Below are 13,423 nucleotides of genomic sequence, written 5' to 3'. Positions count from 1 at the left end.
ATTCTGGGTGATGAGAAGAGGAGACTGCTGGGAGAGTATACAGTATACACTGGAGGATTCTGGGTGATGAGAGGAGAGGAGACTGCTAGGAGATTTTACAGTATACACTGGAGGTTTCTGGGTGATGAGAGGAGACTGCTGGGAGATTATACAGTATACACTGGAGGATTCTGGGTGATGAGCAGAGAGGAGACTGTTGGGAGATTATACAGTATACACTGGAGGACTCTGGGTGATGAGAGGAGAGGAGACTGCTGGGAGATTATACAGTATACACTGGAGGATTCTGGGTGATGAGAGGAGACTGCCGGGAGATTATACAGTATACACTGGAGGTTTCTGGGTGATGAGCGGAGAGGAGACTGCTGGGAGATTATACAGTATACACTGGAGGATTCTGGGTGATGAGAGGAGACTGCTGGGAGATTATACAGTGTACACTGGAGGATTCTGGGTGATGAGAGGAGAGGAAACTGCTGGGAGATTATACAGTATACACTGGAGGATTCTGGGTGATGAGAGGAGAGGAGACTGCTGGGAGATTATACAGTATACACTGGAGGATTCTGGGTGATCAGCAGAGAGTAGACTGCTGGGAGATTATACAGTATACACTGGAGGATTCTGGGTGATGAGTAGAGAGGAGACTGCTGGGAGATTATACAGTATACACTGGTGGATTCTGGTAGATGAGAGGAGACTGCTTGGAGATTATACAGTATACACTGGAGGATTCTGGGTGATGAGAGGAGACTGCTGGGAGATAATATAGTATACACTGGGGGATTCTGGGTGAGGAGAGGAGACTGCTGGGAGATTATACACTGGAGGATTCTGGGTGATGAGAGGAGAGGAGACTGCTGGGAGATTATACAGTATACACTGGAGGATTCTGGGTGATGAGAGGAGACTGCTGGGAGATTATACAGTATACACTGGAGGATTCTGGTTGATGAGAGGAGACTGCTGGGAGATTATACAGTATACACTGGACGATTCTGGGGGATGAGAGGAGACTACTGTGAGATTATACAGTATACACTGGACGATTCTGGGGGATGAGAGGAGACTGCTGGGAGATTATACAGTATACACTGGACGATTCTGGGGGATGAGAGGAGACTGCTGGGAGATTATACAGTAAACACTGGACGATTCTGGGGGATGAGAGGAAACTGCTGGGAGATTATACAGTATACACTGGAGGATTCTGGTTGATGAGAGGAAACTGCTGGGAGATTATACAGTATACACTGGAGGATTCTGGGTGATGAGAGGAGAGGAGAGTGCTGGGAGATTATACAGTATACACTGGACGATTCTGGGGGATGAGAGGAGAGGAAACTGCTGGGAGATTTTACAGTATACACTGGAGGATTCTGGTTGATGGGCAGAGAGGTGACTGCTGGGAGATTATACGCTGGAGGATTCTGGGTGATGTCGGTCTCTTTGGTTGTCAGATTCCTCTCCGGTGTCAGGACGTCGCTCTTTATTTCTCCATGGAGGAGTGGGATTATGTAGAAAGACACCGGGATCTGTACTCAGACGTTGTGGTGGAGGAGCACCGGGATCTGTACTCGGATGTTGCGGTGGAGGAGCACTGGGATCTGTACTCGGACGTTGTGGTGGAGGAGCACCGGGATCTGTACTCGGATGTTGCGGTGGAGGAGCACCGGGATCTGTACTCGGATGTTGCGGTGGAGGAGCACCGGGATCTGTACTCGGATGTTGCGGTGGAGGAGCACCGGGATCTGTACTCGGATGTTGTGGTGGAGGAGCACCGGGATCTGTATTCGGACGTTGCGGTGGAGGAGCACCGGTTTCGTACATCACCAGGTAAGAGGAGACTTGTGTATTTTACATTATTGCTGTGGCACCGGGGTCTTGTCGGACCCTTTGTCTCGCCATGTATAGGGCATACACACAGGGGTAGAATGGCTGGTGATGTAGAAGCTCCCGGTTTCGGCTCTTGTTCCGGTCTTACATCTGCAGTGTGTCAGACGTATCAGTCTCGGGGTCGCCCGTCTCTATACAGGGCAGAATGTACACTGATCACCGCCTCCTTCTATCCTCATAAGAGTCACAGGAAACCAGTCTGCACCTGGCAGCGGAGGTTTGCGCCTGTCACACAGCTGCTCCTACAGGAGAATGCCATGCTGGCAATAAAGTAATACCATGTCCTCGGGCTCCACACCAGCATCACCACCTTTTATCTTGGGCATCACTTTACCGCCTCCGTCTCGGGCTCCACACCACATTGGACGTTGCCTTACCGCTGGTGCCTCATGCTCCACACCACCTCGGACCTCACATTACTGCCAGTGCCTCACGCGCCACACCTCCTTCTCAGAAATTTCATTACCGACAATGCCTCGCAGACTACACCACCACCATTACATACTGTGGCTTGCAAAAGTATTTAACCCCTTGGCATTTTTCCTGTTTTGCTACCTCACATCCTGGATTTTCACAGGTTTTTTTTTTTTTAGGTTTTTATCAGTTCATGTAAAGATCATGCTTACACCTGTGAACATTTGGTTTTCTTCTTATTGTGAAGCAAGCAACCAATAGGACAAAATAACCCCCCTAATCGCAGTACTTTGTAGAGCCTCCTTTTGCAGCAATTACAGCTGCAGTCACTTTGGATAAGTCTCTATGAGCTTTCCACATCTGGCCACTGGGATTTTTGCCCATTCTTCAAGCCAAAACTGCTCCAGCTCCTTCAAGTTAGATGGTTTCCTCTGGTGAACAGCGATCTTCACGTCTGACCACAGAGTCTCCATTGGATTCAGGTCTGGGCTGTGACTCGGCCGCTCCAGAACATTTCCACGTTTCACCTTAAACCACTCGAGTGTTGCTTTAGCGCTTTGGCTCATTGTCTTGTTGGAAGGTGAACTTCTGTCCCAGTCTCAAATCACTGACAGGCTGAAACAGGTTCTGCTCAAGAACATCTCTGTATTTTGCACCATCCATCTTCCCCTCAACTCGGACCATTTTTGCTGGTGAAAAACATGGCGTTCTTGGGATGATGAGTTGTGTTGGTTTAGCGCCAGACAGCGTTTACCTTGGTTGCCAAAAGTTCAATTTCGGTCTCATCTGACCACCGCACCTTCCTCCATACATTTGAGTAGTCTTCCACATGTCTTTTGACAAACTCAAATCGAGCCTTACAATTTCTGAGTGTAAGTAAAGGCTTTTTTCTGCCCACTCTTCCATAAAGGCAACCTCCATGGATTGTATGGCTTATTGTGATTGTATGGACAGATACGCCAGTCTCTGCTTGGGAACTCTGCAGCTCCTTCAGGGTTATGTTTGGTCTCTGTGCTGCCTCTCTGATCTTGCCCGGGCTTAGAGTTTTGGTGGACGGCCCTCTCTTGGCAGGTTTGCTGTAGTACCATGTTCTTTCAATTTGATGATAGTGGATCTAATGGTGCTCCAGGGGATCATCAGAGATTGGGTTATTTTTGTATAACCCAACCCGAACTTCTCATCAACTTTGTCCCCAACTTGTTTGGAGATCTCCTCGGTCTTCGTGGTGGTGTTTGGAGAACTCCTTGGTCTTCGTGGTGGTGTTTGGAGATCTCCTTGGTCTCTATGATGTTGTTTGGAGATCTCCTTGGTCTTCATGGTGTTTGGTTGGTGGTGCCTCGTTAATAGTGTTGCAGCCTCTGTGGCCTTTCAGAAAAGGTAAAGTGTATCTACTGACCGACATGTGACATTAGATTGCACACAGGTGGGCTTCCTGTCACTAAGCAAGGGACTTATGAACGTAATTGCTTGCAACAGAAATTTTTAGGGGCTTCATCACAAAAGGGGTGAATACATATGCACATGACAATATTTAGTTATTTGATTCCATAAATTTAATTTATGCCGATATTTTTCTCACTTCACCATCTTACATTATTTAGTGCTGATGTATCACACAAATCAGATTACAAAAATATTTAAACACAGGATGTAATGTAACAAAATATGTAAAAAGCCAAGAGGAGTAAATACTTTCGCAAGGCACTGTAGAATTTTGTCTTACTGTTTCCTACAGATGCATCCAGGAGGAGAAATCCCCCAGAGAGATGTGCGGCTCCTCACTATTCCCAGGAGAATGTCTTGGAGAATCATCTGGTAGATGGCGCTTTCGTCTCCCCCTCATACGACCATAGATCACTAATTCGTGGCTTATTTCACATTTTCTTGTATTTTAGGGTGAACGTCTGATTGGTATTAAGGTTGAGGTCGTAGATGAAGAAGAGGAAACGCATTTCATGCCCGAGCAGCAGTGTAAGGAGGGGAACGTTCATATCTGTTAGAGGGTCACCTACAGTTGTGTGAAAATAGCAGTGTGTTTAAACCGAGAAAAGCTGAATCACCATAATCGCAGTTATCTCCATACACTGCAACTGGGTCACTGCTAATGTACTGGTTGGGAGATATGTTTCACTGAGGTTATTAGCTTCAGTGATATAAACCTCGAAGTTTGCTCCAGTATGTTATGTGCTGTGAGGAGTTAATCGGCTGTTCACCATATCTCCTCCCTAGGGTGTCGTCCAGGAGGTAAAAGTGAAACCTTTGAACTGACTGATAGTCATGAGCGAGCATGCTCGCTACTGCTCAGTACTCTCCTGAGCATCTCACTGTTCGAGATGCTCGGCGAGTATTTCCGGGAAGCTCAGGCGGGAGCTCGAGTCCCCGCCCTGCATGTTTGGTGCTCTTTACAGAGCCAATGAACAAGGATTGCCTGCCACTCACTGTAATGCCGCAGCCATGTTGGTTGTGGCATTACAGTGATTGGCTGGCCGCACAGCGTCATCAGGTCTATATCAGACCAGGTGATCCTATGCTTGTCACAGTCTACCCTTCAGACAGGCAGAGTAGGGAGAGGTGCTGCTGAGCGAGGGAGAGAATTAGTGGTTTATTAATGAGGTATTGGGTATTTCACAGCTATATATACATATATTGCACGTTCTGTCTGCTGCTGCTGTTACAGATATCCATAGCCCTATATATCAGGGCTAATTTTTTTTTTGCTCTTAATCCTGATTATTTGCTTAAAAAGCAATACAGTACTCCATTTTACTGCTCCATTTGCTTGAATACAGACAGATTTTTTTATTTTATTATCCAATATTACTGTGGTTATAATCCTGACATTTTGTGGAGCGTGCCAGATATTACACTCCAGTTAAAGTCTGCTAGTTGTGTGTTGTTCAACCTATTCACACTTAGTCGCTGACCAATGTCATATCTCTAACGCCACTGCCTAAAACACGTGATCCCATATTACTGTGGTAATAATCTAAACATTTTTGGAGCCTGCCAAATATTACACTCCAGTTAAAATGGGCAAGACGCGTTTAGCCATCTATACACAGCAGGAGGCCACACGTAACCATCTATACACAGAAGGAGGCCGCACGTAGCCATCTATACACAGAAGGAGGCCACACGTAGCCATCTATACACAGTGGGAGGCCGCACGTAGCCATCTATACACAGCGGGAAGCCGCACGTTACCATCTATACACAGAAGGAGGCCGCACATAGCCATCTATACACAGCGGGAGGCCGCACGTAGCCATCTATACACAGCGGGAGGCCACACGTAGCCATCTATACACAGCGGGAGGTCGCACGTAGCCATCTATACACAGCGGGAGGCCACACGTAGCCATCTATACACAGCAGGAGGCCACACGTAACCATCTATACACAGAAGGAGGCCGCACGTAGCCATCTATACACAGAAGGAGGCCACACGTAGCCATCTATACACAGTGGGAGGCCGCACGTAGCCATCTATACACAGCGGTAAGCCGCACGTTACCATCTATACACAGAAGGAGGCCGCACATAGCCATCTATACACAGCGGGAGGCCGCACGTAGCCATCTATACACAGCGGGAGGCCACACGTAGCCATCTATACACAGCGGGAGGTCGCACGTAGCCATCTATACACAGCGGGAGGCCACACGTAGCCATCTATACACAGTGGGAGGTCGCACGTAGCCATCTATACACAGTGGGAGGCCACACGTAGCCATCTATACACAGCGGGAGGTCGCACGTAGCCATCTATACACAGCGGGAGGTCGCACGTAGCCATCTATACACAGTGGGAGGCCACACGTAGCCATCTATACACAGTGGGAGGTCGCACGTAGCCATCTATACACAGTGGGAGGCCACACGTAGCCATCTATACACAGTGGGAGGCCGCACGTAGCCATCTATACACAGCGGTAAGCCGCACGTTACCATCTATACACAGAAGGAGGCCGCACATAGCCATCTATACACAGCGGGAGGCCGCACGTAGCCATCTATACACAGCGGGAGGCCACACGTAGCCATCTATACACAGCGGGAGGTCGCACGTAGCCATCTATACACAGCGGGAGGCCACACGTAGCCATCTATACACAGTGGGAGGTCGCACGTAGCCATCTATACACAGTGGGAGGCCACACGTAGCCATCTATACACAGCGGGAGGTCGCACGTAGCCATCTATACACAGCGGGAGGTCGCACGTAGCCATCTGTGCACAGCAGCAGGTCGCACGTAGCCATCTATACACAGCGGAAGGCTGCACGTAGCCATCTATACACAGCGGGAGGCCACACGGCGCCATCTATAAACAGTGGGAGTCCGCACGGCACCATCTATACACAGCAGGAGGCCGCACGGCACCCCCCAGATACAGCAGGAGGCCGCACGTAGCCTTCTATACACAGCGGGAGGCCGCACGTAGCCATCTATACACAGCGGGAGGCCGCACGTAGCCATCTATACACAGCGGGAGGCCGCACGGTGCCATCTATACACAGCGGGAGGCCGCACGGTGCCATCTATACACAGCGGGAGGCCGCACGTAGCCATCTATACACAGCGGGAGGCCGCACGTAGCCATCTATACACAGCGGGAGGCCGCACGTAGCCATCTATACACAGCTGGAGGCCGCACGTAGCCATCTATACACAGCGGGAGGCCGCACGTAGCCATCTATACACAGCGGGAGGCCGCACGTAGCCATCTATACACAGCGGGAGGCCGCAGGTAGCCATCTATACACAGCAGGAGGCCGCACGTAGCCATCTATACACAGCAGGAGGCCGCACGTAGCCATCTATACACAGCAGGAGGCCCCACGTAGCCATCTATATGCAGCGGGAGTCCGCATGTAGCCATCTATACGCAGCAGGAGCAGCACGGCGCCATATATACACAGCGGGAGGCCGCACGTAGCCATCTATAAACAGCAGGAGGCAGCACGGCGCCATCTATACACAGCAGGAGTCCACACGAGCTGTGACGTGGCCGGGCCAGCACACAGGGAAGTTAACAGATGCAGTGCTGGCCCGGCTGAAGAAGAAGCAGCGGCTGTGCGCAGCTGCTGGGGGAGCGGTCCGGGGCCCCCCCGCCTCTGCCTGCCGCATTGGCGCCCACATATTATAATAAGGGCAATCTGGCCATGGGCCTCCCGGAGTTCCGGGCCCCGGGCGGTAGCCCAGATTGCCCTCATTATAATCCGCCTATGACCACCACCCTGTCTTCCACACGGTCCAGTCTCAGTAGCTGTGAGTCTGGATCACATATTCCTCACCCTGATCCTCCTTCCTCTCACCATGCCGGGTGCTCGGAGACAAGTGATCCCACACTTGGACACTCCGAAGGGCTGTTTACTTTTCCATTTATAGTTTCGGGCCTCTCGCCCTGTCCACTTCAAGCGGGGCAAGAGGAGATCGCATGTAGCGATGCCCAAATATTTGAGCAGCCGCGGTCACACGAAGGTGATGGTGGGAAACTGCAATTACTGTTGCAAGAGGTGGATGATGATGATGAGATACAATTGTCAGCAAGTCAGGAGGAGACCCAGGGTACGTACATAGAAGGCGATGTGGTGGACGATGGAAGTCACTGACCCAACCTGGCAAAGTGACATGCATAGCGAGTACAGCGGCACAAAGGGAGAGGGAGGCAGGTGACAACACTGCGAATGGGAACAATTTTTTTTAATGAGGCCCTCCTCTACGTCTCTTCAAAGGGGTGTTGGAGTGTGAACTAATTTTTGGCAGACCTTGCAGTCACTGCATACGCAATAACAGTATAGGAGACCCACTCTTTAATAATGGGAACAACAAAGAATAGTCAGCTGATAGCCCTATAACAATAGTGAGGGCCGACTCCTGACCCTTTAAAATATAGTAAGGGCTGCCTGATGGCCTTGTAAAAATAGGCTTTGTGACTTTCACAGTCCCTCCTTCATAAATGAAACAGGATGTGTCTGATGATGTGTCACACACCACATAGCCAGATAAGGTAGTAAAATGTTAAAATTACATTTACTGGTGAATGTATTTTTCACCATTGATAGCAATGCAAAAGTGCAAAAACGCATCAAAAACGCTACGTGTGAACATAGCCCAAGGTGTGGAGGAGTATTTTTGTTTTTGGTTATTTATTTTGCCTTATATACAAGTCATTACCCTGGAAAGGATGTTCCTTAACATATTTCCCCGGAAAAATCCATATTGGTTTCGTTTTTGTATGTTTTATTGTAAGTCCATAAAAGTGACGTAATACTCTGATAACATTGTTCGCAGCAGTGACCTGGGAGTCAGAGATGCTTCCAGGGGAATTGCCCATGCTGTTACCATATAATTTTAGCAATGTTCCCATTGATTTGGCCAATTTTTAGGCACCCTCCTGACCTTCTGGGGAGGGCGCCGGAAAAATGCTTGAGTTTCCCATTGACTTACATTGGGCTCATTGCTTGGGTCGAGCACCTGGGCATTACGATTTGCTCGACCCGAGCAACGAGCATCCGAGCATTTTAGTGCTCGTTCATCACTACTGACTGTTCTATGTGCTCTAAAGGAGAGCTGACCAAAAGAGCTGGGCTCTTGCTTAATAGAGCCGAACCCTGATTTCTGAGCGGGCGGACCCTGAAGTTATATGGACCGTAATGCATGCTGTTTATTTAGGCTGACAAGACTGAATATGTTTATTTTGTTTGGACTGCTTTATGAGGATGTTTTAATAAACCAACTGAAGATTTAAACAAAAAGCATTGCTTTGACTACGTCGATAAGCAGCACAGTGAGCCGATCTACCACAGGTGGTGGCTAGAATTGGGGGCAAGATCCTAAGGAAGCAAGTGTGAGGTCTATGGACAAACTGTGTGTCCTGGGTGAAGGCGGCTATAAGGATGGAATAGCAGTCAGACAAAATGGAGGAGCTGATCGAGCACCTGATCTAAATCCAGCAACAGCAAGCCCAGCAACAACACCATCTGTAGCGCCGGCGTCCCTGCCCTCTGCTAGGCAGGGACGCTGTTCCCCTCACCTCTCTGCTCCGTGCCCGGCGTCCTCCTCCCGCTCTGCTGGCAGCGCGCGCTCCTTCCCGGCCACTGTGCTTAGGGCGCGCGCGCTCTCCCTCCCTCTTAAAGGGGCCGCGCGCGCCGTCCTAAGGAGTCCCCGGCCAATGGCCGGAGGACTTCACCATATATAAGGCACCTCCTCCAAAATGGAGGTGCCCGAGCAATGTTGTTGCACTGTTCACTACTCTGCTTCAGCCCTCAGGTCCCGTTGCCAGTTACCTGCCAGATACCTGCCAGATTCCTGCCAGCTTGCTGTCTTATTCCTGCCTGATATTCTGCTACCTGCCTGCTAGCCTGAGGTCCGACGGTCTGCCTTACTACTCCTGTCAGTCTGTCTAAGGACCAGCTTGCCCGCTCACCTGGGAGCGCACATCAACTACCTGCCTGCTTGCCTGAGGTCCGACGGTCTGCCTTCCAACTCTTGTCAGTCTGTCTATGGACCAGCTTGCCCGCTCACCTGGGAGCGCACATCTGCTACCTGCCTGCTAGCCTCCCTGGAGGCTCTGCCGTCACGTGCTGTGACCACTTGCCTGTCCAGTGACTCCTGCCCGCTCACCTGGGAGCGCTTATCTGCTGCCTGTCTGCTAGCCTACCTGGAGGCTCTGCCGTCACGTGCTGTGACCACCCGCCTGTCCAGAGACTTCTGCCCGCTCACCTGGGAGCGCTCATCTGCCGCCTGTCTGTTGGTCTTCCTGGAGGCTCCGCCGTCACATGCTGTGACCACCCGTTTATCCAGAGACTCTCGCCTGCTCACCTGGGAGCTCACGTCTACCATCAGCCGCCACAGGTCGTACCAACCCTTTACCCAGAGACTGCCCCGGTCACTTGCCGTGACCATCTGCCCGTTCACCCAGAGACTGCCCCGGTCACTTGCCGTGACCATCTGCCCGTTCATCCAGAGACTGCCCCGGTCACTTGCCGTGACCTCCTGCCCGTTCTTCTAGAGACTGTCCCGGTCACCTGCTGTGACTGCCTGCCTGGTCGCCACCCGCTCCCTTACAAGGACTGCCCCCTTGTATAGTAGCTCAGAGGTTCCGCCTCCCGTTACAGTTTGCTCGGGCCCTGGAACCCGGTGGCACCCAAGCTCCCTCGCTCTCGAACCTGTGTCATGAACTGTCCCGTCAGAGGTCCCAACAGGAGTCCATCCTGGGTCACCTGCGGAATGTCAATTCTCGCCTGGACACTGACTGCTCCGCCAGCAACCTCCGCCAGTGCCATGACTCGCAATCCGGCAGCTCCGCTGTCCACTAATACCATGGTATCCTACCCCGGACCCCGGCTTTCTGCACCTCCTCGCTTCGGAGGCGACTCCGCCCAGGCTCGGGGCTTCATAAATCAGTGCACCCTGCACTTTGAACTCCTGTCCCACCAGTTTAACTCCGACCGGGCCAAAATTGCCTTCATCATGTCCCATCTCACCGGGGAGGCCCTGGCCTGGCTAAATCCTCTATGGGAGAGAGGAGACCCCCTGGTGTCCGACTTGCCTGCCTTTCTCATGGCTTTCCGGAAAGTCTTCGACGAACCCAGACGGAAGACCTCATCCGCATCATCACTGCTACGCCTCCGTCAGGGAAGTCTCACCGTGGGCCAATATGCCATACTGTTCCGTACCCTTGCCTCGGAGCTGGCCTGGGATAACGACGCTCTGGTATCCGTCTTCTGGGAGGGTCTGTCCGGCCGTATTAAAGATGAACTTGCCGGTCGGGACATTCCTACCACTCTCGATGACCTAATAACTCTTGCCACCCGGATTGACCTACGGTTCCAGGAGCGTGCCAAAGAGGTCACCCGTGAGAGGAGGTTTCCACGTCTAGCTCCTACTTTTCAGAAATCCGTCTCTCCCCAGGTACACTCTCCTGAGCCTATGCAGGTCGACCAGACCAAGATGGTCAAAACCCGTCAGGACTTACGCCGTGCCGAGGGGAGCTGCTTCTACTGTGGCAGTAAGGAGCACCGGATCCGTGCCTGCCCGGAGAGGTCGGGAAACGCCTGTGTCTAGGTTCGCTCAGAGAGGTCGACCTAGACAAGAATAAATCCTCTCCATCTCTGCTGCTGTCAGTCTCAATCGTCTGCGGGGAGAACCGTTATTTCGAACTAGCCCAACTTGACTCTGGAGCAGCCGGGAATCTTATTTCACAGTCCCTGGTAGAGAAATACCGCATCCCCACCAAACCTCTGGCTGTACCCTTGTCTGTTGCTACCGTGGATGGGTCTCTCTTACCACGCCCCATCCAACTCATCACCGAATCCATTACTCTGCAGGTGGGAATGCTGCATTCTGAGAGTATCTCCTTTCATGTTCTGCCTGGACTCTCTCACGCCCTCTTGCTAGGTCTACCTTGGCTCCAGAGACATGCACCCGTGCTTGACTGGCAGACCGGAGAAGTCCTTCGCTGGGGACAGGACTGCCATAAGACCTGTCTGGTTCCCGTCCATCCCGTCCGTCCTTCTCCTACCCCAGCTAATCTACCTGGACTTCCGATTCCTTATTGGTCTTATGCTGATGTCTTTAATAAAAAGGAGGCAGAGACACTACCCCCTCATAGACCATACGACTGCCCTATCGACCTGTTACCTGGTACTACTCCTCCCCGTGGGCGTATTTATCCATTATCCGCTGCTGAGACCCGGTCGATGTCCGAATATATTGAGGAGAATCTGGCCAGGGGATTCATCCGGAAATCTACCTCCCCGGCGGGAGCAGGCTTCTTTTTCGTCAAAAAGAAGGACGGCTCTCTCCGTCCCTGTATAGACTATAGAGGCCTTAACCAGATCACGGTGAAGAATAAGTACCCCCTTCCGCTCATTCCGGAGTTATTTGATCGTCTGAGGGGGGCTAGAATCTTCACCAAACTGTACCTCCGTGGGGCGTACAACCTGGTTCGTATCCATCAGGGGGATGAATGGAAGACGGCATTCAACACCCGGGACGGCCACTATGAATATCTGGTAATGCCCTTTGGTCTCTGTAACGCTCCTGCCGTCTTTCAAGAGTTGGTCAATGACATCTTCCGGGACCTTCTCTACTCCTGCGTAGTGGTGTACCTGGACGACATCTTGGTCTTCTCTCCGGATCTCCAGACTCACCGGAGGGATGTTCGTCAGGTCCTGCTCAGGCTCAGGCAGAATCACCTCTTCGCTAAATACGAGAAGTGCCTCTTTGAGCAGACCTCGCTTCCGTTTTTGGGCTACATTATTTCTCAGACCGGCCTACGAATGGATCCAGAGAAACTGTCTGCCATCGAGAAATGGCCTCGACCGGAGGGGTTGAAGGCCATTCAGCGGTTCCTGGGCTTCACCAACTACTACCGCCTCTTCATACCGCACTTCTCTTCCCGGACTGCCCCAATTTCCGCGCTCACCCGTAAGGGTACTAATCCCAAAGAGTGGCCGCCCGAAGCAGAGGAGGCCTTTCTTTCCTTAAAACAGGCCTTCTCTTCCGCCCCGGTGCTGCATCGCCCGGACGGCAACAAGCAGTTCTTCCTGGAAGTTGACGCCTCCTCCTCTGGAGCCGGAGCGGTACTTACTCAAAAATCATCTTCCGGGAGGATGGTAACTTGCGGCTTCTTCTCTAAACTCTTCTCCTCCTCAGAGCGCAATTATTCCATAGGAGACCGAGAGTTATTGGCCATCAAACTGGCATTGGAGGAGTGGCGTTACCTGCTCGAGGGGGCTCTTCACCCGGTAATAATTTACACTGACCACAAGAACTTGGCTTACCTCCAGCATGCCCAGAGACTTAACCCGCGCCAAGCCCGGTGGTCCTTGTTTTTTGCTCGCTTTGATTTTGTTCTTCATTTTCGCCCGGCTGACAAAAACGTCAAGGCGGACGCCTTGTCTCGATCCTTTCTGGTGTCTGATCTCGAGGAAGATCCGAAACACATCATCGATCCCGCCAGAGTAATGCAGGTGGCTCCCGTGAGTCTAAATCGTCTCCCTCCCGGAAAGACGTTCGTATCAGTACCTGATCGGGAGAAGATCCTTCACTGGGGTCACTCGTCTAAACTGGCTGGCCACGCCGGTCAGAAAAAAGACCCTCCA

General features: G+C 51.5%; 1 protein-coding gene across 1 annotated transcript in view; it reads left to right on the top strand.

Annotated features, from left to right (window-relative positions):
• Positions 1-13,423, top strand: part of LOC141258696 (uncharacterized) — an 86,666-nt gene that overhangs the window by 45,575 nt on the left and 27,668 nt on the right. Inside the window, exons 4-6 of the mRNA XM_073673709.1 lie at positions 1,461-1,836; positions 4,046-4,125; positions 4,206-4,281. Coding sequence (XP_073529810.1) covers positions 1,461-1,836; positions 4,046-4,125; positions 4,206-4,281 — 532 coding nt within the window. The remainder of the gene's footprint in view (positions 1-1,460; positions 1,837-4,045; positions 4,126-4,205; positions 4,282-13,423) is intronic.

This window comes from Phyllobates terribilis, unplaced genomic scaffold (assembly GCF_046119375.1).
Source record: "Phyllobates terribilis strain yellow unplaced genomic scaffold, ASM4611937v1 Scaffold_3__8_contigs__length_932513732, whole genome shotgun sequence".
Taxonomy (NCBI): domain Eukaryota; kingdom Metazoa; phylum Chordata; class Amphibia; order Anura; family Dendrobatidae; genus Phyllobates; species Phyllobates terribilis.
Note: the sequence above shows the minus strand (reverse complement) of the source record. Positions and strands in the feature narration are given on the sequence as shown.